At 44.3% G+C, this 22973-nt stretch overlaps 8 protein-coding genes across 12 annotated transcripts in view; 3 read left to right on the top strand and 5 right to left on the bottom strand.

Moving 5' to 3' along the window:
- RB195_022542 (uncharacterized protein) overlaps positions 1-10639 on the top strand; it is a gene marked incomplete at both ends in the record, with an annotated part of 71705 nt that extends 61066 nt beyond the window's left edge. Inside the window, 5 exons of one of the 4 annotated variants that reach the window (XM_064209698.1) lie at positions 5770-5854; positions 9131-9222; positions 9303-9370; positions 9397-9438; positions 10561-10639. In XM_064209698.1, coding sequence (XP_064065576.1) covers positions 5770-5854; positions 9131-9222; positions 9303-9370; positions 9397-9438; positions 10561-10639 — 366 coding nt within the window. Of the gene's footprint in view, positions 1-5769; positions 5855-8838; positions 8897-9073; positions 9080-9130; positions 9223-9302; positions 9439-10560 lie in introns of those variants that run through there. The other 3 variants (XM_064209697.1, XM_064209696.1, XM_064209695.1) reach the window with 3 other exon arrangements.
- Positions 10640-13255: 2616 nt separating this feature from the next.
- Positions 13256-13960, bottom strand: RB195_022541 (uncharacterized protein; the record flags this gene model as incomplete). The annotated part of the gene is made up of 1 exon (XM_064209694.1): positions 13256-13960. One exon carries the CDS (start codon positions 13958-13960, stop codon positions 13256-13258), a length of 705 nt encoding a protein of 234 aa, XP_064065575.1.
- A 187-nt stretch (positions 13961-14147) lies between these two features.
- On the bottom strand, positions 14148-14561 carry RB195_022540 (uncharacterized protein; the record flags this gene model as incomplete). Its single annotated transcript, XM_064209693.1, has 1 exon — positions 14148-14561. The coding sequence occupies one exon, from the start codon at positions 14559-14561 to the stop codon at positions 14148-14150; it is 414 nt and encodes a 137-aa protein (XP_064065574.1).
- A 427-nt stretch (positions 14562-14988) lies between these two features.
- Positions 14989-15837, bottom strand: RB195_022539 (uncharacterized protein; the record flags this gene model as incomplete). The annotated part of the gene is made up of 1 exon (XM_064209692.1): positions 14989-15837. One exon carries the CDS (start codon positions 15835-15837, stop codon positions 14989-14991), a length of 849 nt encoding a protein of 282 aa, XP_064065573.1.
- Positions 15838-15941: 104 nt separating this feature from the next.
- On the bottom strand, positions 15942-18055 carry RB195_022538 (uncharacterized protein; the record flags this gene model as incomplete). 2 transcript variants are annotated; one of them, XM_064209691.1, is made up of 3 exons in its annotated part: positions 15942-16760; positions 16830-17733; positions 18003-18055. In XM_064209691.1, 3 exons carry the CDS (start codon positions 18053-18055, stop codon positions 15942-15944), a joined length of 1776 nt encoding a protein of 591 aa, XP_064065571.1. The 2 variants fall into 2 exon arrangements, with proteins under 2 accessions (XP_064065571.1, XP_064065572.1); XM_064209690.1 differs by having other exon boundaries at positions 15942-16664.
- Positions 18056-18094: 39 nt separating this feature from the next.
- Positions 18095-18823, bottom strand: RB195_022537 (uncharacterized protein; the record flags this gene model as incomplete). The annotated part of the gene is made up of 1 exon (XM_064209689.1): positions 18095-18823. One exon carries the CDS (start codon positions 18821-18823, stop codon positions 18095-18097), a length of 729 nt encoding a protein of 242 aa, XP_064065570.1.
- A 399-nt stretch (positions 18824-19222) lies between these two features.
- On the top strand, positions 19223-19486 carry RB195_022536 (uncharacterized protein; the record flags this gene model as incomplete). Its single annotated transcript, XM_064209688.1, has 1 exon — positions 19223-19486. One exon carries the CDS (start codon positions 19223-19225, stop codon positions 19484-19486), a length of 264 nt encoding a protein of 87 aa, XP_064065569.1.
- A 1045-nt stretch (positions 19487-20531) lies between these two features.
- On the top strand, positions 20532-20750 carry RB195_022535 (uncharacterized protein; the record flags this gene model as incomplete). The annotated part of the gene is made up of 1 exon (XM_064209687.1): positions 20532-20750. One exon carries the CDS (start codon positions 20532-20534, stop codon positions 20748-20750), a length of 219 nt encoding a protein of 72 aa, XP_064065568.1.
- Positions 20751-22973: the final 2223 nt, after the last annotated feature.

The raw sequence follows: 22973 nt of genomic DNA, 5'->3' as shown, positions 1-22973 counted from the left end.
GTTCATTAATAAATAACGGTAGATATTTCTCTAATACACACGTTTTACAGCGGTTAGACATGGGAGTTTTACATACATACTGCGTTTTACACATGGGCCGCGTGGTACCACGCGTATTTTGTTCGCGCGCAAGTTGTCCGACTGCATCATGGAACAATGTCAACAAAAAACAGATTACAGAACAGATTAAATATCTGATAACTCTTCTTGAAGTATTTTTATGATGCTTTCTCTCAACATCATCAGACATTTATTCACTCAGCAAAGAAAAAAGTACGACGAAAACGTTGGACGTGTTAAATGTATACCAATGCATATTAGAAGGCGACTTACTTGTCTTAATTGGTGGGCCGATGTTGCAGCCAAACGCGGCCTTCCGCATTTCTGCCGTAGTGCGTCGTCTGCAAACATATCCGATCCCATCCTGTTCGCCATTCAGCTAGAGTTCGCATAGAATCTATCCATTCGTTGCTATTCCATAAACGGCGGAACTTTACGGCTCGACTGAACTGTGTCAACGCCAACTGTACTCAGATCTCTCAGTACCAGCTCTGTCCAGAATCTTCTTTTACGACAAGGAGGTCTCTTCTAATTTGAGTCTGGGACGATTTATCTAATATGTATCTAATGGCTCCCGTTTCATTTAAAGGTAGCATACCACGAATCTGGGGTGGTACGGATTTCAGGTGGAGTATCCGTATACGGGGTTGTAGATTATGGAGATAGGGGGGGGGGGGTTCCGCTCATCTCTCCCTGAATCACTTCAAGCAGCCGGCCCCTGAATGCTGTTTTGTACGATGCCTTCCATCGCAGCGCACCATCCTTGCACTTATTGCTTATCGGTGCAGTCCGAATTGATTTTTCGCAGGATGGAGGCGGCGCAAGGGGTGGAGCGTTGCAATAAATGGTGTCGTACAAAACAACATTCTGGAGGCGGCTGTTTGCAATGATGCAGAGAAAGATGACCGGAACCACCCCCGTCTCCATAATCTATGACCCCGTATACGGATACTCCACCTGAAATCCGCACCACCTCAGATTCGTGGTATGCTGCCTTTAACGATAGGGTTTTAAGCGTCCTCTTAAGCATGGCACTTGTCGGGATTTCCAGCCCCGAGATGATGTCAACTCCATTATCCCGTTCACTCATATCAGATCAAGTGTTCTGCACCTTGGAAGAGCCGCTTATTTTCTTACTTGAACTCGCTCCTTTTTTGGGTATTAATGTAGTTGCAGGTGTATTCAGGTAGCTTCCGAACCATGGATGGATGCAGCCCTTCAATAGGTATCCTGCGTTCCGAAGTGAGTAAGTGATGTCTTTTAAGCGATGTGCTTCTACGGGCACAACTGCTCAGCATTAGAGGAGCACTGTATCCCAGCCTTACTGCATCTCCAAGGCTTGTTCTGCTGCTTTTATGACATGAGTTTGTTTGTGGTGGGGCTGCCAACAGCGGTTATGCTATCACTTACGACGTTTTCACAGCGCTATTCCCCGAATTGGACACCGTCAGTTCCAAAAAAAAAAACAGGGAGTGGCTTCAGTCCACCAGCTGCGTCCCAATCACGCATTCGTTCTGTTTCAGCCTCTCGGCTCCAGATCGAGGAACTCGGCTTTGAAATGCCCTCTACGGGTTGTGTTTCAATTATTACTCTCTTTATTTTGACACAAGAACATGCAATCCTTAACCCCCTGCAACCCAGTGAACAATAAGCCCCTGTCATTAATTGTCCTAAATAGAGGATGACTGGAGCAATGTTACGTTTATCCCGTCAAGTGCCACACTACCCCGGGTCAGTGTTTCGATAATCGTTCAGTGTAGTGAAAACATAAACCCATCTACATTGAAAATGGTCTTACGTTTTGCTCCACCGGATGTGGCGCGGCTGGTTGCACGCACTTGTCACTCAGTGTACCAGCGAATGAGTATGCGCGTAGATCACCAGCGACGATATAGATGATTTGATCTACACATAGAATATCAGGCGGTTATAGGTCACAGAGCGGTACAAATACGAAACGTCAGGCAAATAAAGGTTCCATCTAAAAACCTGGCAGGCACACTATAACAAAACACAGACAGAATATGCCGAGGTTTCAAAACAAAAGAACATTCGAACTATCCCCTATTAGTATTCAGTTGATAAAAAGTTCTCCTGCATTACCTGTGTTCTTTTTTTTTCGTAGATTTGCTCGAGCAGCAGTTCGTGCGAGGGAGAGCATCCTATTTTTCTTAAAAGGACCGTGTAAAAAAAGTTTGACATTGAATGACCTTCTTGCAGTGCGTTTGATATCGCATGGCATCCAGTCGCTCATACCTCTGGTCCAACGATTGCCAATGAAACATATCACGTGTCCCACCTTATTTTGATTTACTTGGCAAATTTGGATGTTTTCTAATCTTCGATTCGACTTTTCGAGTCGCTGACGTAGGAGAGAACTTTGAATCCTCTCGACTAAGCACTCAATGACGCTGAAAGACTTTCCTTTCCTGCTTACAACGTGCTCAGGTTTCTTGAAGCATATTTTAGTCTTCTTCATTACATCCTCGATGCTCTTGCACGCTCTTCTTGCAGCTTTCTCCTTCCTGCCCATCTTGGAGGTCAGGTTGTTTTGTTCATCATGTTATCCCGACCTATATATACATACTGGCACTCATATATTTGTTCTGTTCATCATGAGTCAGACATCAGAAACCCATCCGTTTCTTATGAATATTGTATTTTACAGTTTCATCACCTGCCAGCCGATCTTTCTGCAGGTTTAATCGAATTCCACCAGCATTCGTTCTGTCTGACTGATGTTTGATGTAATCAGAACAATATCACCAGCGATACGAAGATGGTGTAACTGTCGCGCATTAACTTCACTTCCATGTTGTCCCACTCCAGTCATCGAATTACGGCCTCGAGAGTGGCACTGCCTATTTAGAGTGAGATTGTGTCCCCTGCCGAACCTTTACGCCAATCGTAACGTTTTTGTAGAATGAGGAATTTTGGAGATGTTGTATCGAGTAGGGACACCTTGGTTCTCCAACAATTTCAATGTCCGCTTCCGTCTCAAGTTAATCGAAGCCTTTCTTCAAATCGATGATGAAATCGATGAAAGTGAGACAGAACGACATACTACTGTACTCTCGCATATTTCTATAAGTTTTGATACGGTGTGGATGCGGATCAGTTTACAGTGGTGAAGGTGTTCTATTAGTAGATCATATTTGTCGTCGATGTTCTCCATCTTCCGAAAGCCAGCTGGCGAAGCGAACAAGTCGCTGTCTCAGGATGATTGTCTTGGATCTTTGCTTTGTAAATTTTGCTTCTTTTCATGTGCAGGAAAATCTTGGTCGAAGGAGGCGATCGTCCCATCCCGTGCAGAGATTTGCTACAGCAGCGACATTTGTCCATTAAGATCTTTTGTCATGGTAAAGTGGGCAATTTCATTACTGTAACCTCCACTGAGCACTCCCACGTTCAGTGTAGGGATTTTGATATTGATAGTGCATCTAGAATTCCGAGTTCTCGCCGGTGATCATGATCGCATAAAAATGATGATAAACACGGGAAATCTCCTCTCTCCGTCCATTCCATTGTGGACCGTGAGTTGCGATGTGATTTTCCCGAATTTTTTTTTCTGAGACCAATTTTGATGTTGATATCACTATTAATGACATTTTGGAAGGTATGATTTTTTTTTGTGTTAAATTTCTGGGGATACATACAAAAGGTTTCGGCTTCGTCTTCACAGTAACTTGATATTAGCGCGTGAGCGACAAAGATTGTGAAAGCTGGCGTTGATCCACATCTTTCCATCCCTAAATGTAATTAATCTTCCTAGCTTGCATCAAGAGATATTCAATGCCAACCTCGGATGCTAATGTATATGTGTTGTACGTGGAGATTGACATCTCTCAAGCGGATACGTCCTTTCTTAAGTAACAACAGTATGCCTTCTGCAATCCATGACCCGCTTACAGCAACGATTTGAAAAAAAAAAAAGATTGACGCGAGAATCAGGAGCTCAAATTTGCTTTTAATTGGAAACGGTGTCTAGTTGTAAGTACAGAAACACGTGTTTGATAGCCGAGTTAAAGCGACTGAAACGTGCGGCAATAGCGCCCGTTTTAGGTCACTTTCACCTACATTGATCACAGCCTACCTTGGTCACAACCGCTTGCTGCTCCACTTCGATTGAGGCGCATCCACTTGCGCAACTTCACCCTGCTTCAGGTCCTTTTGACCCAGTAGGAGGGAGGAAATATGGAAACAATAATGTGTTGTTATTGATGATCGTGGTCACGTAGAAATGAAGCTGTCAGGAAAGGGGGTAGTCACCACGCAGAGGCCGTAAATGATTTACAGAGAGCTAGTGGGAGCTAGGGGAAGTGCGAATGGAGGGAGACCTGGTTGCTACTTCGGTGCGAACACTTGCGAATTGTCCGGTTCTTATAAATTGATGATATTACATTTTGGATCATGACAAGTTTATATAGCGGCCACGTGAAAATCTAAATCTACGTGGCAGTTGTGGCTTCCAAAATAGTTTAGATCTCAGAGAGTGAGGTATTCAGGTGTCCGGAAAGTATCTGCTGAAATACGGCAAAATTTCAAAACAACACAACTTTTTAACAACATTTTATTATTCGACGAAATAATCTCCATCAACATCGACAACCTTCTGCCAACATCTCACAAGATAACGGACTTCTTTGGCGTAGAACTCCGGCGACTTGAAGACGAAGAAAGCCCGAAGGTCATTTTCGAGGTGGTTACGATCATCGTAGCGCTTCTCTTCCAGTTGATGCTGAAGCGATCGGAAGAGGTGGTAGTCGCTCGGGGCCAGGTCCGGGCTCTACGGTGGGTGCGGTAGAACTTCCCGTCCGAGCTCTTTTCACTAAAGAATTTCATCGCCAGCGCACCACGCACGTTTGTGGGTGTAGTTGACGTAGAGGACCTATTTTTCATCTCCAGTGACAATGGTGTCTAGTCAGTCGAATCTGCGGCTTCTGGAGAGCAGCTGAATGCAGATGTCCAGGCGTCTTTGGCGGTTGCCATCGCTCAATGCATGTGGGAGCCGCTGACCGAGCTTTTTCATCATTCCGAGAGATCGCAGTCCATTGCTCACGGTGGACAGCGAACAGCCAAGACTGGCAGCAAAATACCGCACACCTTCATATGGATGTTGCTCCGCCAGATTCTTCAGTTCGTGGAACGATATTGCAGTCAGTCGACCACAGCGAGACTCTTCTTCGAGTTTCTTGTTTCCGGCTTTGAAGAGCTGGAACCAGGCGCGCACAAACCGATCAAAAAGGGCTTCAGTGCCGAATACTTGACTTAAGTTTCGATGGGTTTCAGCAGCGGGGTGGCCAGATTCGAACTCGTAAAGGAGTACGTGTCGAATATGGGTGGAATGTTCGGCCTTTATAGAATGAAATAGGCAAGGAAGAGGGAGCCAGATATGTTATGTGTACATAAACGGTAGTGTCCTTACATAATATATTTAAAACGAGAACTTCCAAAACATCTCAGAAAATCTGCGCTACTACGAAATTTTCGGCAGATACTATCCGAACACCCTAATAGTATCCCTGTCATTTTTTTTAAATGAGTGCTTTATATGTTCGGTTGCGTCAATTTCCCATTTCGGTGTTATGTATCATAAGTTGATAATTGAAGCGTTTCAGAATCCAGTTTCATTTAGTTCGTATTTTCATTTCTCATGCTGACAAAGATAGGGGCAAAGATAGATTGCAACATACCTCTGAGATAATTCAGCCGAAAATGTCTCTGCAACTGTACCAGGTGGATCAGCGAAGCTACTTGTTGGATTTCAAAAGTCTTGTCGACGATGAGAGCTCTCGTGCGTTTTTTTTTTCTTTTCAACTTGGAACCTTTTACAATTGTTAATTTCAATTCGAAGACACCGTTCACCTTCACAATCGATGTTGTAGTTTTGATAGAAATTTAAGCGCTGGAAGACATTTATCACAGTGATATATTTGAAAAAAAAACATGCAAAAGTAGTTGGTAGGAGGCTCAACAATGTTCTGATCGAACTGTGCTCGAACTGCACTTAGAGCGCGAAAACATCGCACCTAGAATACAAGTAAAGGTAGCGTATTACGAAATTGATGTAGTGTGGAAATGTGAAGTAAAACATAGAGTTTGAGGAGTAGATAATGAATATAAGCGTCCTTGTAACGGTTGGGGCAAATAAATTTGGCCCGGAAAAAAGAGTTCCAGGTTACGTAGAAACACGTAAAAGGAAAGGAGAGTTAGTTAACCTGCCTATAAGAAATTTTAAAAATGGTGACCATTCATCTCTTGGCAACTTTGGGCTCTGGTTAGGAAGTTGACAGATGACAGATGACAGCTCATCTGCTGGAATGTCTGCAAGCTCATCAAAAATATTCTGCTGCAGCTCTTGAAGATATGAGGGTTGTTGCGATACACTTTACTTTGGAGAGCTTCCCACAAAAAGTAATCGCACACTGACAGAGCAGGTGACTAGGGTGGCCAGCTTGGGAAGAAAGCAGATTCAATGGCTTGGACATGGATCTCTTCTTTATTTCTGATGAAGTCTGGTTTTACTTGAGTGGTTATGTCAACTCAGAGGAACGGTCAAGAGGTACCGTATGATGTGCCGCCACATATCCAGGGGACTAATGAACGTCGTCAATTGCACCGCGCGTCTCCTGACAGCGTCATGATCGCTACAGTAGGCGGGTTGGTCCTCTTGTGCTCTCGCTAACATCCCGCCCACAGCACCCTCCCTGCGCATTTCACCGCGTCTGCTGCTCTTACGACGAGTTTTTTCCACCGCGCCCGCAGCTCTTACGATGTGCTTGGAGAATTGAACGAGAAGAAAAGTCTGTCTGGTATTACATGTTGTTTGAAACCCTTGGTAAAGTACACTTGTAAGTTAGTATAAGTGAAAGAGTTTGAAAGTTTTTTTTTTCGCATTCTAGGGATTTCCTTTCGCTTATCTACCTGAGTAAAACTAATAATGTCTCGCAGACATACATTGTACCTGAAAGTAGATCTCGAAGATACAAAGGTCTCTTTTCGCCACTAATACACCTAACTTGTCATATTGATTTTATGTAGAGAATAGATACAAATGAAGCGATAAAACGCTGTTGAAAGAAGTTTGAAGAACCATATAAAGTTTTATTCTATAAAATGTATAAGGAGGTACTAAAATATTTGACTTGCGCTCTATATAAACATATCTTCTGTAGCTTTTCTGTAGTCACAGACTTTGCTGCACGTAATCGACTGTCCCTCCTAGTTTGCTACCTTGTATATCTGCAAGCGAGATGCTGTGTTATACAGGGCAATGCACACAGCGTGTATAGACAAGAAGTACGGAGAGCAAACAATTCTGGAAATTTCGCTCAGCGGACTCAGCATAAGAGTGTGCAAAGTCGCATCCTGTTCTACCAGAGTTCATCCACGACGACACAGTACTGATGCCCAACAAATGGCAGAAGTTTCAGCTTGTCTTGGCCTCTTGTGATCAAAACGTCGCTTGCGCCAGCCAACAGCCGTATCTACCGCTTTTGTTTGAAGAGCAAATTGAGTGAAAAGACATTCTTGTTATTCTTTGCCCATACTATCTGCTTTCTTTCAGTCGAACCAATAAATTGATAAGGTTCTGTTTGAAGAGATTTCTAATTTTTGTTCGTAGCGCTCCTTTCTTCTGGAAGTTAATGGAAGTTAACGTGGAGGACCATTATCTTCCACGTTTCAGTTCTTTTTCTTAAATAAAAGTCGGATTGATAAAATTTTTGATTGATGAAATGGTATTATGGTCAATGCTACAAGAAATGCTGATTGTGTGGTTTAAAATAGTAGGAGCGTTGCTTAGAATAGATGATATTCGGATTGTAAATAACGGGAACATCGTGGTTCCGCTCAACTTTCCCTAATTGTGATGAGGAGCGGCGTGGGAGCCGCTCTAGTTCCAACGGTACGTTAGAGCGAATACCCTTACAAACGCTCTGGTCCACTCAGCAACCTATTCATTAGCTCTACTCGAACAAACTGACGAGGAGACCTCATTAACCTTCGACCGTTCGCTTCACGGCGCGTGCGCAAGGGTGTCGCGTTGCAACTGATTTCGTAGGAAAGGACGCCCTTTTCCGCGCCGTTTTTCTTTTAAGCGACGATTATAGCAAGGTGAGCAGAGCCACTCCTTCCGTAATCTACATCCTAGACTCCATCCTAAACATCCTTTCGGCGGGTTTTCTGTGCCACATCAAATTCGTGATACGCAGCCTGTAAGTAGTGAATTGAGCGAAAAAAAAACATTCATGTTATTTCATGCTCAAACTATCAGCGTTCTTTTAGTCGAGGCAACTAATTAGTTAACTAAGTTCTGTTTGCAGAAATTTCCTAATTTTTGTTCCTAGTACTCCTTTTCTTCTGGAAGTTAATTATGGCCATTACCTTTCAAACTTCGTTTCTTTTTTTTTCAATGGAGGTGGATTTGATAAGATCGAAAGTTAGAGTGATCTAGTGGTATATGGGTCAATACCACAAGAAATGCCGATTGTGTGGTTCAAAATAGAGATTTAGTTAGAATAGTTAATGTTCTAGTAGTCTCAGATATTAGGACAGTGATGCGGAGAACAGGTGCAGTAACATTAAGTTAAAATTGTCACTTGAGTGCTGAGCTGGTTTGGCAATTTTGTGGTTGATTAGTAAACGAAAAGAGACTTGAGTTATATATTATTTCATTTTCGTTGCATATGTTGCTTGCTGCATATGTTTGTATATTTATTTTCCTTATGCATGTTCTCATAGAATCTGAAGAGTTTTGAGTCGACTAAATACTTGCAGGTCAAACATACATAGCAGTCGCCACACTCTTCTTGGTCACATGCTCTCATGTGAGTGCGTAAGTAGGCATATTTCAGCAGTGCCGGTCGGTGGAACAAAGGGCATATCAGTCTTTTTTGGAATTAGTGTCAATTTTTGTGGGGCGGTTAAGTCGAGACAACGTCTGAAGCGCATATTTGACTCAGTTCTCTTTGCGAGGAGAAGGGTGCCTTTAATTGAGTTTGATTATGTTCAGTCTTAGTGTGATCCTGCTTTTTCATTTCGTTTCTCTTACCTTTTCGGATTCATTCAGCTGGTAGCGCATGCTCTTCTCGGCATGCTTCAGTGTCAATGCCGTCAAAACCTGCGGGAATGCGCAATTCACGTCAAACTATATCAATGGATGTGAGTTGCTGCAAGCTGGACTTATACTGTTTTGAAGAGTTTACTTGATTTAGGTGATTTGTTCATCAGATTTGTTTCAGGTGGATTGTTCACCGCCTCCGTCACCTCCGGGAGCAAAACTCTCACAAACCATGCAGTTTTTCGAGATGTGTGCTTCCCTCATTGGGACCTTAGCACGATGAAGTTCGGTGCTTTCCGTTTCTACCTGGTGTATAGGTTTGTGTTCGGCATCCAGTTGCTATTCATATTCATATCCACTACGTGTTAGTATACTCAAGAGTGCATCAACATGATCCGAGCTAATGTCAGGAGTGTATGTAGCAGTCTCACGGATTTCAGATCGTCGAAATCCCATGCAATACACAAACATCTTTCTGATGTGTCGAGTGGTTGAATTCATTTTCGCTGTCCACCCAAAGAGAACAACACTTACAGCCGGCGCAAAAGGGGTTGCATAAGGATGACGCGTCCTCGGTGAAAGTACGCACTCACCTTTTTCTAGAGAGCGCGGCAAGTTTATCGGAGCTGTTTGCTTCCTGATTTCCCTATAATGTAGTTCTATTTTTTATGAAGTAGTCCACAGATAGGACTATATGGTCCTAGCGGAGTTAGTTCTCCGTTTGTTTTGCTCGTAGGGCGCCTCTCAAATATTAGCTTGTAGGGAATTAACTCCTGTCACATTTTCTTTGCGTAGTTCTGCACGATTAGCATCTTTCATAGTCGTATTACTATGATAACCGTTTTTGTTGCTATTTTAGTAGTTTCTTCGGACACTAGGGCATATCACCATAAACTGAGGTTGTACGAAATGGATTCCCACCGCACTGTACCTGCTCCGAGAAGGTTGCCGCGACCCTCCGTCAGAGGTCAGTGCACGCCGCCGATGACGCGATGCGTCATCCCGATACAACACGTTTTACATCGATTAAGTGTGTGTGTGTGGTGTGTGTGGTGCGTGTGATGTGTGTGTGTGTGTGTGTGTGTGTGTGTGTGGTGTGTGGTGCGTGAGTGTGTGAGTGTGAGTGGGAGACAGTTATTGACAGCTGTAGAGAGAGAAAGGCACCATCCTTAAGCTGTGATAAATCGTACGCCAGTTTGGTGGTAAGTAAATAAGCTTAAAAATTCACGTTAGTAATGGCTCATTTTGTCCAAAAACAGCTGTAATGCAAAAAGCATTATTATTCTGTGGTCATCTCTGCGGTATTTGTTGTGATACCCAGTTGTAAACAGTGCTTTTAGTGGACATACCGAGCTTCTTCATAGTCGCTAGTGTCAGTCTTGTAAAAATTTTTTGTAGTTTTAAACTGAGCACTTCTAAGTTGAGTTTTGTTATTTCAGAGATACAAGCATGATGCTTGCTTCTTTGTTGGATGAATTATCGGGAACGATCGCTGTAATTTTGTGTTGGTTTTACTGATGTGAAGAGTCCTATGGTAAATTTCACGCTTCTTCGTTAGGTCTAGAACCATCAACATATTTGATGAACTGTCCTCGAGCCTCGTCATATTTCCCATATTATGTAGCCATGAGATGACCTTTTATTTACTTGTAGTATACTTGTATTACACATTTGAACCTGTTTTTGTCTAAGCTTGCTTTGTAAGTTTCTACCTATTACTGATCATTGGCTCTGCGGTTTATCTTTTTTCCGCAGAATGAACCGGATTTCCATTTTGTTCCTATGTCTTGTGACAATGCAGTTGTTCCTAACGTAAGTGACCTCAGCCGTAGCTTGGTATTACTTGTTTATTAGTAGTGATCCTGTGAGACATAGTTGTGTGTTGCATGTGTAGGTGTTTGTTTCTTCCAGAGGCTACTTTTATAAACTAATGATACAGCAAATTGGTTTGAAAAAGATGTGTATTAATCTACTACAGTCTATTGATTTTCATGACAGTATCGAACCGCCGAAAAAAGGTCATTTTCATGGAAGTGTTGGTAAGGGCAGCGACAATCGATGTGTACAGCTTGACGAACATCGTACCAACGAACATTTGTGATATATTTCAAAAATGAACTACCTATGCTTGATTCGCTGCGCTCTTTCAAGCTTCAAGATTTGAGAAATCCCAAGTTATTTGCTAGTGATTAAGCGACCTTTGGGTAAAGAGTGAACATTATCGTTAAAAACGGTAGAGGAAAAGGCTAAAATGGTCACCGTGATAGCCGAAAGCAGTGATATTAGCGAACCATACACTGTAAGAGTCGCGCCGCTAGTAATTAATGGGAATACGTATTGCATCTGATACCATAGGTGAAAACTCGTCAGAGTCTTGATACCCCGTCAATTCTTTGGTTAGTGATAATTCTTAATTACAATCCGTTTTAGAATTTTTGGTTGTGATCAAAGGCTTTTAATGTCTGGCGTCAATGCAATCTGTTTCTCTGGCGTTGCTACATATTTCTTAAAGGCATTGCCCCACAAATCTGGGGTGGTATGGGTTTCAGGTCGGTTATGCCTATACGGAGTCGTAGATTGTGGGGAAGATGGTAATTCCGTCAATTTCTTTCAAATTGCCGTAAAAAAAAAAACGACCCGGAAGATGCAGCGCGTGCACAAGGCTGGCGCGCTTCAATAGAACTCGTGGGAATAGCTACCGGAACGCTCGAAGCCGCATCTTATGGGCCGTTTTTTACGGAGATCAAGAAGAAATGAAAAATTAAAATTTTACGCACGTCCCAGTAATAGAAAAGAGTCTCCTGATTCCGGAGGAAAGCCTAGTACGGTGGCGCTAGGATAGACTGGGTTCCAGGAGTCATATAGGCCAGCGCAACGGAAAAGGACTAGGACGACGATCTGTACTTATAACGCTCGCACGCTTGCATCGGATGTGCCCATTGAAGACCTGATGATGAAAGTATGACGGTATGACGTCATCAGACTGACCGAGACGAGCCGACGCCACGGACGTTTAGGGGTGAGAATGTGTGGTTCAACACCAGCTTCAACAATCTTCGTCGCTTATGCCCCAACATCAAGCTACGAAGAAGAAGAAATGGACCTTTAAAAGTCCTACAGAGAAGATCATACTTTCTATAAGGTCATAGTTGGTGATTTCAACGCCAAAATTGGTCCCACAGGAACGCCTGGAAAACTTCACGTCGAAACGCACGGCCTTCAGTGGAATGAGTAGTGAGAGATTCATCATGACGACTAAGATCATCCATGGGATCACGCAATTTCAGAAGCCCTCCTCTTTACGCTGGACGTGGGATTCACCTGATGGAGGGTACCATAATGAAACTGACCACATCATCGTCAGTAAAAGGTTTAGCCTGGCGAATATCGCTGTTGTCCCTAAGCCGAAAGATGGTTCAGTGGTATAATGTGTACCAACAGCTGCCACGCGGGTCTTTCTGTCTGAGAACCTTCTGTGCCACTCGGGGCCGACCACATCTCAAACCTGAACTTGGGCAATTGAACCTTTATACATACTCAACAATCGCAATAACACAAATAACACAATCTTGAGATAAACTGATCATAGAGAGGTGACTCTCTATACTCCTCGTCGTAGCTGATCTGATGGCGAAGGATGATGGTCCAGCGATTTGCAAGTTAACCTTGGTGTTGTATCGCGTGTACAATCTGCTCTCGTTGGCGCGTGTTTCGCACAGCTGGCAGTGGGCTCCTGGCGCTGACGATGTGGTGGAGTCGTCAAGAATTTCGCAGAGAATCCGACATGGTATGCCCAGCGTTACAGGTACGCAGTAAAGAACGTAGATCAGTGTATTAATAAGGTAGAGGCCGATCGCAAATTATAATCTTACTATAATCGCTGCTCGAGGTGAACATTTTGGGTTCATCACGTCAGCTGTACAGAACCAGTACTGAACGTTTTCGCAGAACGGTACTTGAGGGCAGGTGGCTTCAACAACTGTCACTTGGTGACCATCGGAGATTTCCCATTGAATGAAGTAGCCCTGCAAGGTGATTTCTGGAGGTAGCTGTATCGTTTCCTTTTTCGGCGGTTTCTCTTTAACGATGCAGTATTCTCCTGCACAAAGCTTCTAGGCGTTGAACGATGTGAGTTCAACTCCTTTTGAAGAGCGGCGTGCGAATGCTCGAACGGAAGGCAATGGAGTCGAAACTGCTTCGATTGATGCATTGAAAAGCGCTAGTAGTGCCAGCAGCAATGGTGTTGTAGGAAGCGTCTTTACTAATCGCATGTTCGCGGTTCGCGAGATTACTGTAGTCGAAGTTTTTCCGTGGACGTAAATTGTAGCGCGTCTCTTTCGTAAATTCGGGGGCTTCGTCCGTGGGGTGAGCACTTGTTTCCTCTTCGTTTTTAGCACTTTCGCAGTTGGCAGCTTCTTCGTTGTCGTCCAATTCAATCGGCACGAGAAGATTGACAGGTCGGCGAACGAGGTGTCCGTTCGGTAGTTGAATCTCTGCTTCACGTACTACTCCCGTTAGAGATTGCTTCAGTTTACGAATTATTCCAATTTTCCAGGAATTACGAGGCATTACTGGATCTGAGATGAGCACCACTTTATTTAAAGTCGGGCTCGTTCGTGATCCTCGTTTGCTGCTTATCTCGAGTTTGTGAGTTTCTCGAAGACTGCTAAGATATTGTTGACTCCATATTTTCCAGAAGCGCTCCATATATTCGTGACTTGATTTAAGAGCCTCTTTCGCTTGGCGACGGTTTCGAAATGCAATTTTCTCCTCAGGCGGAAGATAGTTTTCATCCTCACTTCCGGTGCTACATGTTTCAAAGGGGAATGTGATCACCATGTCACGTTGTATGAAGTCGATCGGTCGCAAAATCGGAGTTTCATCTCAATGCTGTTCTTGATATGACAGTGGTCTTGTATTGAGACTGCCTTCAATCTCAATCAGCGAGGTTTCCATTTCTGACTTCGTTAGGATCCTTCCTTGAATGACTTTGTAAAGGGAATGTTTAACAGATTTGATCAAACGCTCACAGAAAGCTCCCTGCCACGGAGCGTGAGGCGTGATTGTCTTCCACGTGATTCTCTTTGTAGCCATGACGTTGGCAAAGGATTTGTCGTTGATGACCGGCAGTACAGCATCCTGCTCTCCTAGAAGAAATTAGGGCCGAAGTGATCGAGGTTGGGACACCTCTCCTAGCAAAGAACCTTCGTAAAGCGTTTAGCAAATTAGCAGTAGTCATATCTGACACGAGTTCCAAGTGGAGAAGCCTTGTCACTGTACACGTCATGATAGTACCATGGGCTTTGACGGTTTCATCGCGCTCTTTTACCGTGAGGGGACCAAAATAGTCGATGCCAACGTGCTCGAATGGCCGTGCTCTTTGTACGTGTCGATCAGGGAGGTCCTCCATCTCCGGATACTTGAACGGAAGGTTGTTCATTTTCTGAACATCTCAATTAACACGGAACGCATCTCCTGATGACTTGTTGCACTAGCTGTCGAAGTTTGGGAATCCAGTAGTATTTCTTCACGTTTGCCATGGTATGCGCAGTACTGCAACGTACTGGACTGTGTAATTCCCTCACTATCGCTTTCGCTAGATCGCTCTTGGCAAATATGAAGATCGGCTGTCAAGCTTGGTATGGCAGGATGGAGTTGTCCATGCGACCTCGACAACGGAATATTCCAGAGTCGTTTTTCTGCAGTTTTAGTTGCTTAAGCGCTTTCTGACGATCCTCTGTTAAGTGAACTGCTTGGTGATTGCGCACAACTACTTGTAGAGCCATCTGCTTTTCTTTCGCAGTAATATAGGAATCCGTTGTCATGTGACGTAGTTCTGGAATGTTTTCTAGAACTCTGGACTGGAGTCATGATTCTCTTTTTCCCATAAGTCGTTTAACGAATCTTAGGACGTATGCAACTGTGGTAATGACCGAATTCATTTCGTTGTGCCTCTTCCAGTCCAGTGGTTCCATAATGTGAGTTCTTCTCGCCGACGATACTGGAAGCGTGCAGCTGTCGTTCTCCACGTCATTTGGTATCTTGAAGAGACGGCATGTCTTTGGCCATTGCTCTATTGGATCCAGGATAAACTTTGGTCCTTTCCACCACATATGGTCAGTCATGTCGTCCTTATCGACTCCTCTTGTTGCTGAGTCTGCTGGATTCATTGCGGTACTCACATATCCAAAGTGAACAGTGACTGGAATGTCCTTCACAATCTTTCGTATCTCGGTTACACGATTCTTAACAAATACTCCTGCTCTTTCTTCGGCAGGTAAAGACGATGCGATCCATTTGAGAGTAATTTGTGAGTCAGACAGGATGACTATTTCTGAGATCCTTGTGCGATACTGAATCACCATAAAGATTGAGTGTGCAACTCGAGTAGCCATTGTAGCGGCGTTGAGCTCTAATTTTGGAATCGTCACGATGTCTTTGACGGGTAGAAGTTTGGATTTTCCAGCGAGTAAATTGCTTCCCAGGGTGGAAGCAAGGTAAGCACGTGTTGCCATAGCTTGTCCGCTAGCGTCTGAGAACAGCACAAGCTTTGTTGGCGTGTCGATCTGAGCGACCTCTCGCGGCAACACACACTGAAAGCCATTGACTGCTTGGTTGATATCCTTCCATTGTTGCTGACGCTCCTCAGATATCTCCGTATCCCAGGTGTAGTCGAATTTCCACAGCGATTGGAGGAATCTTTTACCGGCCAGCATGAAAGGTGTGAGCCATCCCTGAGGGTCGTATATTGCAGCAACTTGTTCTGAGACTGACCTCTGTCACTTTTGCTTTCGGAGGGTAATTGCACGAAAGCACTAGTTCAGCTTTCTCGAAGTTCCATAGTATTCCAAGGACTCGGATTATCATTCCCAGCTAGGTCGGCGGACGTGATTCGTCTCTTCAACTGCTTATCGTTGGATTGAAATTCGCGAAGGTTCATATTGAGCTCCTTGAAAACGACTTTCGAGTCGTTGTAAAACCGCAACCCTTCGTCTGATGATCTTTTGGTTACGACGAGATTGTCCACACATGTGTTGTCTTCGATTTCCATGGCAAGCTGGTCTTCGACATGCGTTCTTAGGTGATGCACTATGGTTCCGGCAAGCAGAAAGGGAGAGCAGTTCAATCCAAAGGGCACTCTTGGAAGCCAAAAAAACACTAGATTCTCCCGAGTGAGTGGTTGGTGGATGCCTCGTACCCACATGAACCTTGTTGCATTTCTGTCTTTGGGATGCAGCCGTACTTGCAGAAAGGCTTTTTCGACGTTGCTGATGATGGCAACATCTCCAAATCTAAACCGGAGCAAGATGTCCCACATCTTTTGAAGAATGACTGGTCCTTGATAGAGAACGTCGTTCAGCGACGAGAAATTGCTTAGATGTGCTGAAGTGTCGAACACAACGCTGGTAGTTTCTTTGTGCGGCGTGACAACGGCTTGATGTGCTAAGTAGCGCACAACTTCTCCTTCTTCGACTATTAAATCCTCAGCAACTTCTTCGATGATTCCCAGCTCGAGTTGACTCTTGATCGTGTCGTCGTACTGCTGCAGTAGATTGGGATCCTTCCAAAGCCTAGAAAGATTTGCTTGCTGACGACGGTATGCAATAGATTTATTGTCCGGAAGTCCGCTTGCTTCCTTCTTCCATGGAAGGCGCACATAGTATCCATCTTATTTCTTTTCGATAGTTTCTTCAAAAGCTTTCCAGACTTCTGCATTTGTCTGCTTCAGTTTCTCCGTTATTGGACCCAAAAATTCCTTAACTCCGGACTTCTCGAATTCACAGAACTGTTCCCAAGTCTGCGCAAAATCATTATTTTTGTCCTCTAAGGCTATTGTTTGGGCCACTCCTACCGAACTTTCCGAGTTGACTAACTCTTCGCCACTTCGTCCAGATATGAGATATCCCAGTCTCGAGGGGATTGCTTTCAATCCGGATGGGAGTGTTGCTTGAGCTCCTGGTCCATGCTTGAGGAATGAGAAAAAATCGGCGCAACCAAGAAGGATCTTCTCGACAGTATGGTTGATGGAGAGATGAATATCATTTTCGAACAGGAACTGCTTGTCCTCTTGACTCAGTCTGCTTCTTGTTAATGGTTTTGTAACGGTATCGATTTTCGTAACTGTGGACGTATGTGGAACTCCCTCAGCATCCCACATGCGGAGAACCGTGATGCCGCAAGTCCTTTCGAAAGGCTTGTGAGCGCCGAAGGTGCCGATGCTTAGACGACTGGAATCTACGTCTTTCAGCTGGGGGCGCTCAGCCAAACTGCTACTGATGAACGATCGGCCGGTTCCTGTATCGAGAATCACGTAGACAGGTTCTAACGCTTTTGTTGTCGGATTAAGTACTCTGGCTTGTCCCGCCAGAATGAGAACGTTCGTTGTGTTGCTGACGTGAAAAACTGCGTCTGAAGCTTTCCTTGGGTAGTTGAGGCTTCGTTCCCTGCTTCTGTGGTACTTCTCGGAGTGGATGCTTTTGACGGGCTTCCTGAAAGCTGAAGAGTTCTTTGCAAATGGACGTGTGGTATCCGGCTTGTCTGCAGATTCTGCAAGTTCCTTTGGGGCATTTCGTAGCCCAGTGATCCTTTCCTCCACAATTGTGGCAGAGATTCTGCATTCTCATTATTTGTACTCGTTGCTCCCGAGAAGTGACTTCGTCACAGTCCTTCGCTGGATGTCCGCTTTTATAGCAATGCTTTTCCAGCATTTGTTTTCCCCATTTTTCCACTTCCTAGGCTATGTTCAACTTGGCGGTTGATCTTAAGCTCGGTCTTGATATGCTTCCTTGCTGCTGAGAGCAAAGCTGCCGTACTCCAATTTCCTTCGTTCTTCAACTGCGTTTTCCGCTGCAAGATATGCTTCTGAACGTCCACCGAGAACTTCGCAAGCTTTTGTAGGAAAACATTGTCGACGTGTTCCCCTTTGAGTGTCATTTGCGAAGTTATAGAGCGAAGTTGCTCGCAAAGTGCTTCCTAGTCTTCTAGACTGTCGGTTCGGGCGCGTGCTCCGTGGAGATTCTTCAAATGTTGATCAGTCAAAGCCTGTTTGTCGCCATATTTCTCTTTCAGATGCTCAATCACCAATTGGTAGGTGCTTCCCGAGACCTCGAAATGCTTCACAGATTCTTCTGCATCACCTTCGAGGGCGTCAAGGGGGTAATTGAACTTGAAGAGGTTGTCAGTTTTTCTGGAATTCACGGTGTGATCGAAAGATTTCCAGAAGGTCTCCCATTCCCAGAGTTTTCCGCTGAGTTTTGGAATTGGGATTGGTGCGAGTTTCATTTCCGGAACATCACACCTCTTAAGCGAGCTTTGTTCTTGGTCGAATTCAAGCTCCTCTTGAAGTCGGATTAGCCTTGCCAGCGCTTTGTTCGCGTTGTCCAGAAGAGTTTGTGCTGCTGTAGTATTTGTTTTAATCCTTTCAATAATCTCTGGGAGTGACTGCGTCTTGTCGTCCAACCTGTCCACTGCTTCGCTGAACTTCTCCACTGCAGCCTCTAGCTTGTTTGCTTCGGTGCCAGTTGCCGTTTTGGCTGTGCGTATCTGTTTCCGAAGTGAAATTGAAACCGAAATTTCAGCTGCCTCCATTGAAGAATGGACGTACGCATTGATGGTTTCGGACTCTTCCTGTATGACTGCTGACAGACGGTTTCCTGAGCGCGCTAAAAGGCCTTGCCGCGTCGCCAGCGTTGATACATACATTTTTATTGAATACTGTACGTAGTTCACTTAGGAGTTCACTAGAGCTTAGGAGAAGACTTGGACGTGGACGGCGTGTAAAAGAGATTTAATAGAACTCACTTTTTTAGTTGTCGATCGGTCCTTGTCGAGTTGGCCGATGCACCATAAGCCGAAAGATGGTTCAGTAGAATAATGTGTGCCAACAGCTACTGCCACGCGGGTCTTTCCGTCTGAGAACCTTCTGCGCCACCCGGGACCGACCACACCTCAAACTTGAACTTGGGCAATTGAACCTTTATACATAGCCAACAATAACAATAACAAAAATAACACAATCTTGAGATAAAGTGATCATAGAGAGGTGACCCTCTATAATCCCAAAATTTTATACAAGATCCGACATCATCGTGGACAACATCAATGATGAATATGAACGGCTTGTACAACATCTTCACGACTGTACCAGGAAAGCAAAAGAGTTTCAAAACCAGGAAGAGACGTTTGTCTCCGAAAACTCTAGAGCTGATACGTCAGCGTGGAGTTGCACAAGCTGTAGGTAACCAAGAACTCACATCCGAGCTCGCAAAGTTCTGCAGAGAGGTAACAAAGGAAGACCACGAAAAGAGAGGAGCAGAAGTGTTGGCTGAAGCTGCAGAGGCGGGACAGAGCATTCGCCAATCGTAAAACAACAATGACTGCTCTCCGGACCCCAGATGGAACAACTACAGCATCGAGAAGGCGGATGGAAAAGGTCATTCACGACTCAGATCTCAGATATCTTCGACAGCCACGTCCACTTGCCTCCTCACCATCTAAGGGAAGATGAACATGTCATTTCAGAGGTCCTCCCTTCCGAAGTCCGACATGCCACCATGTCGGTGACGAATCGTACTTAACCCGGTTTCGACAGAATCAAGCTTGAACATCTGAAGTACCTACCGCCAGTCATCAACACACTGGCGAGGCTCTTCACTCGTTATCTGTCAGTTTTGCAGGGTTATCTGTCGGTCTGTGCAAGGTTTCGAAGCAATGGAAAACCAGCAAGACCGTACTGTTGTATAAGAAGGGAGACCCACAATATATTGGCAACTATCGTCCAATCTGCTTACTGTCTGTCATCTACAAGCTCTTGACAAGAGTAATCCTAAACAGGATAGAAAGAAAATTAGGTGAACGACAGCCATGCGAGCAAGCAGGGTTTCTTAAAGCTGCTGTGTCTCACTTTCATCGATTTAAAGAAAGCCTTTAATACAGTTGAGACCGAAGCGGTCATGGAGGCCTTGGACAACCAAGGCGATCCTACTCCATACATAAAGGTACTTCGTGAGTTGTGTAGCAGCTTCATGACCAAGTTTTCCCCATTCTACAATGATGTCATAATCAACGTTAAGAGAGGGGATCGTCAGGGTGGCACAATTTCACCTAAAATATCCAGTGCCACTCTCGAGAACGCGATGTGAGGATTAGAATGGGATGACACTGGAGTGAAAGTTGACGGCCGGCATTTACACCATCTTCGTTTTGCTGATGACATCGTCCTTATAACAACAAGCATCAATCAGGCGGAACAGATGCTGGGCGATTTTGATGAAACGTGTAAAAAGATCGGTCTTCAGCTGAACCTAGACAAGACGATTTTATGAAGAACAGATAGGTTTCTGATGCCCCATTCACGCTCAACGGTACGAACATATCCGAATGCTCCAGCTATGTATATCTAGGTCGGGAAATGATGAACGACCTGATCTCCGAGATGGGCAGAGGGAGACGAGCGGCTTGGGGAGTATTCAAGAGCATCGAGAATGTAGTGAAGAGGACCAGAAACATCTGGCTCCGTGCTCACCTATTCAAAACCACCGTTCTTCCTGCTTTGGCCTACGCTTTAGAAACGTTGGCGTTTCGCAAGCAGGAGGAAAATGCGATCAGCATCATAAAGGATGAAGGATAAAGTTCCTGGCGTTAATCAATACGCTTGGGATGCGCCCCACGTTCACTTTAATTCAGACTCGTTTGGGGTTTACGAACGTGTAACTGGCCTATACAATGATTTGCGGTGGCTAGCCGATGTGCCAAGTCAGTGTTGTTACCTGTGTGTGTGTGTTGCCTCCTAGACAAGTCTGGTACCAAATTATCGACCCCTCAGGGATGAAAGACTTAGTGAAGGCTAGCGCGGATTCGAACCTCCGATCGATCGTGCAGGAAGGTGAATCTTTAACCGCTACACTACGCTCTCCCCTATCAGCGTCATAGAAAGCGGGCTTGAAAGGGTGATGCTAAGAGTAAACCGTTCTACGCAAGTGAAGGAAGGGATTTGAAGTTCACCCCTACGTCGCCGATCGAAGATCAGAGACACTGCCGCATATGCCAAGGTAAGCAAAATTAGGTGGACCGGACACATAATGCATTTCAACCACGATCGTTGGACTAGAGCCGTAAGCTACTGGATACCACGTGACATCAAACGCACAGCAGGAAGACCGCCGATCCAATGATCAGACCTCTTTACGAAGTCCTTCAAAGAAAAGTACAACGCTCTTCGAGCCCCTCGCGAGAAGAGATGCCACTGGACAGCACTTGCGCGCGATCGGGACAAATGGAAGTGCTTCTGGTACCCGCTCGAGCAAATCGATGACCAGCGGGAGCACAGGTGACACAGGTGATTTGTTTGCTCCATTCTTGAGATCGTAGAAAAATTCATTTAATCATGACTGTTTCTTTGACTTGATGACTTGGCATTAATTTGGAAGAGCGAAGAATGCAGGTAAAACAAAAAAATGATTCAAAAAAAGGAATAAAACAGAAAATTCTGAAGAATATCGTTGTGCACGTATAAAATTGTTCTCTGTAGTTATTCTATTCTTTTCAAGTGCAGTAATCAATGCTTCAACACAGCCGCAACTGGATGTGTGTCCTTAGGCATCTAACTACCACTGAAGTATAAATCTCAGTAGAACCACCAAAATGTGGATTCAGAATTAAGTCAAGGATCGGCAGTTTAGTAAAACAGAGCCCCATTTTCATTAAGGTTCAAAACTAGTCGCAGCTGAGACATAAAGAAAAAAACGAAACAGTTCATAGGACAAAGGCTGTTCTCTATTGTGTTGTGCAGAAAGAAGGCAGTTCTAATTTGTTGGCGACTTCTGAACTTCTAAAAATGAAAACAAGTAATGCTTTGGTCAATTTTTCAACATCTTCAAGAACATGGAATTATAGCTGTTAAAGATACCAAAATGTTCGAAATTGCGTCTACAATATGAATATTTCTTTATCATTTAACTTTTCAAACAATATATGTACGCGAAGAATCATATATCCTTGAGCCACAATTAATTTGGACTAAGCCTCAGCCAGGTTCAGCTGGTAGATTTTAAGAGTTCTGTTTATATCCAATCGACTCACACAAACACGAATCTATTGATGCATAGATTCTAAAACAGAGATGAAATTGAAGTGTGTTATGAGAAAAGACGAAAAAGACGCGGATGCGCGTATCGAAGAATTAACGATTCCACCGTATTTTCCGCAGTATTTGTCCATGACTTCTTGTGAAATGATTTCGTCCAAGGAATTCCGTTTTCTCTGTGTTTCTTTGGTTTGCTTCGTTATAAAAGATACCATTTCTTTTGTTCTGGTATAAAACGACTGAGCATATAATGAACAAGTAATCGGAACTGGAGTTCGGTCAAATACCTTCAAATTAATCGGAACCTTCCGTTGGACATCTGCCTCAGACGCCTGCGCAGAGCGACGCTTCTTTCACTTTGCTGGGAACCAGCAACCAGCGACTTCACAATAGTATGACGATAAGACGACAATACAGTGAAGAAGGAAGGGGTAAAAAAATCCCGGCCGTCTTGTACGTAACCGAGCGCGCAAAATCCCACCATAGATCAAAGCGCATGTTCAGTATTATCATGTTATGTTATTATTGTTATTATTATGTTTGTATTATCAGCTGTCGATTCCCAAATCGTCATTCTGTTTAAAAAGAAGGAATCACTCATCGATTATGGAGACCGGGGTGGTCTCGTTCATCTCTCCCTGCATCACTGCAAGTAGCCGCCTCCAGAATGCTGTTTTGTACGACGCCATCTATTGCAACGCTCCATCCCTTGCGCCGCCCCCGAACTGCGATTCGTCGAAAATCAATTCGGACTGCCCGATAGGCAGT

This window comes from Necator americanus, chromosome X (genome assembly GCF_031761385.1).
Source record: "Necator americanus strain Aroian chromosome X, whole genome shotgun sequence".
NCBI classification, from domain to species: Eukaryota; Metazoa; Nematoda; class Chromadorea; order Rhabditida; family Ancylostomatidae; genus Necator; species Necator americanus.
This window is presented reverse-complemented; position numbering and strand designations above follow the sequence as displayed.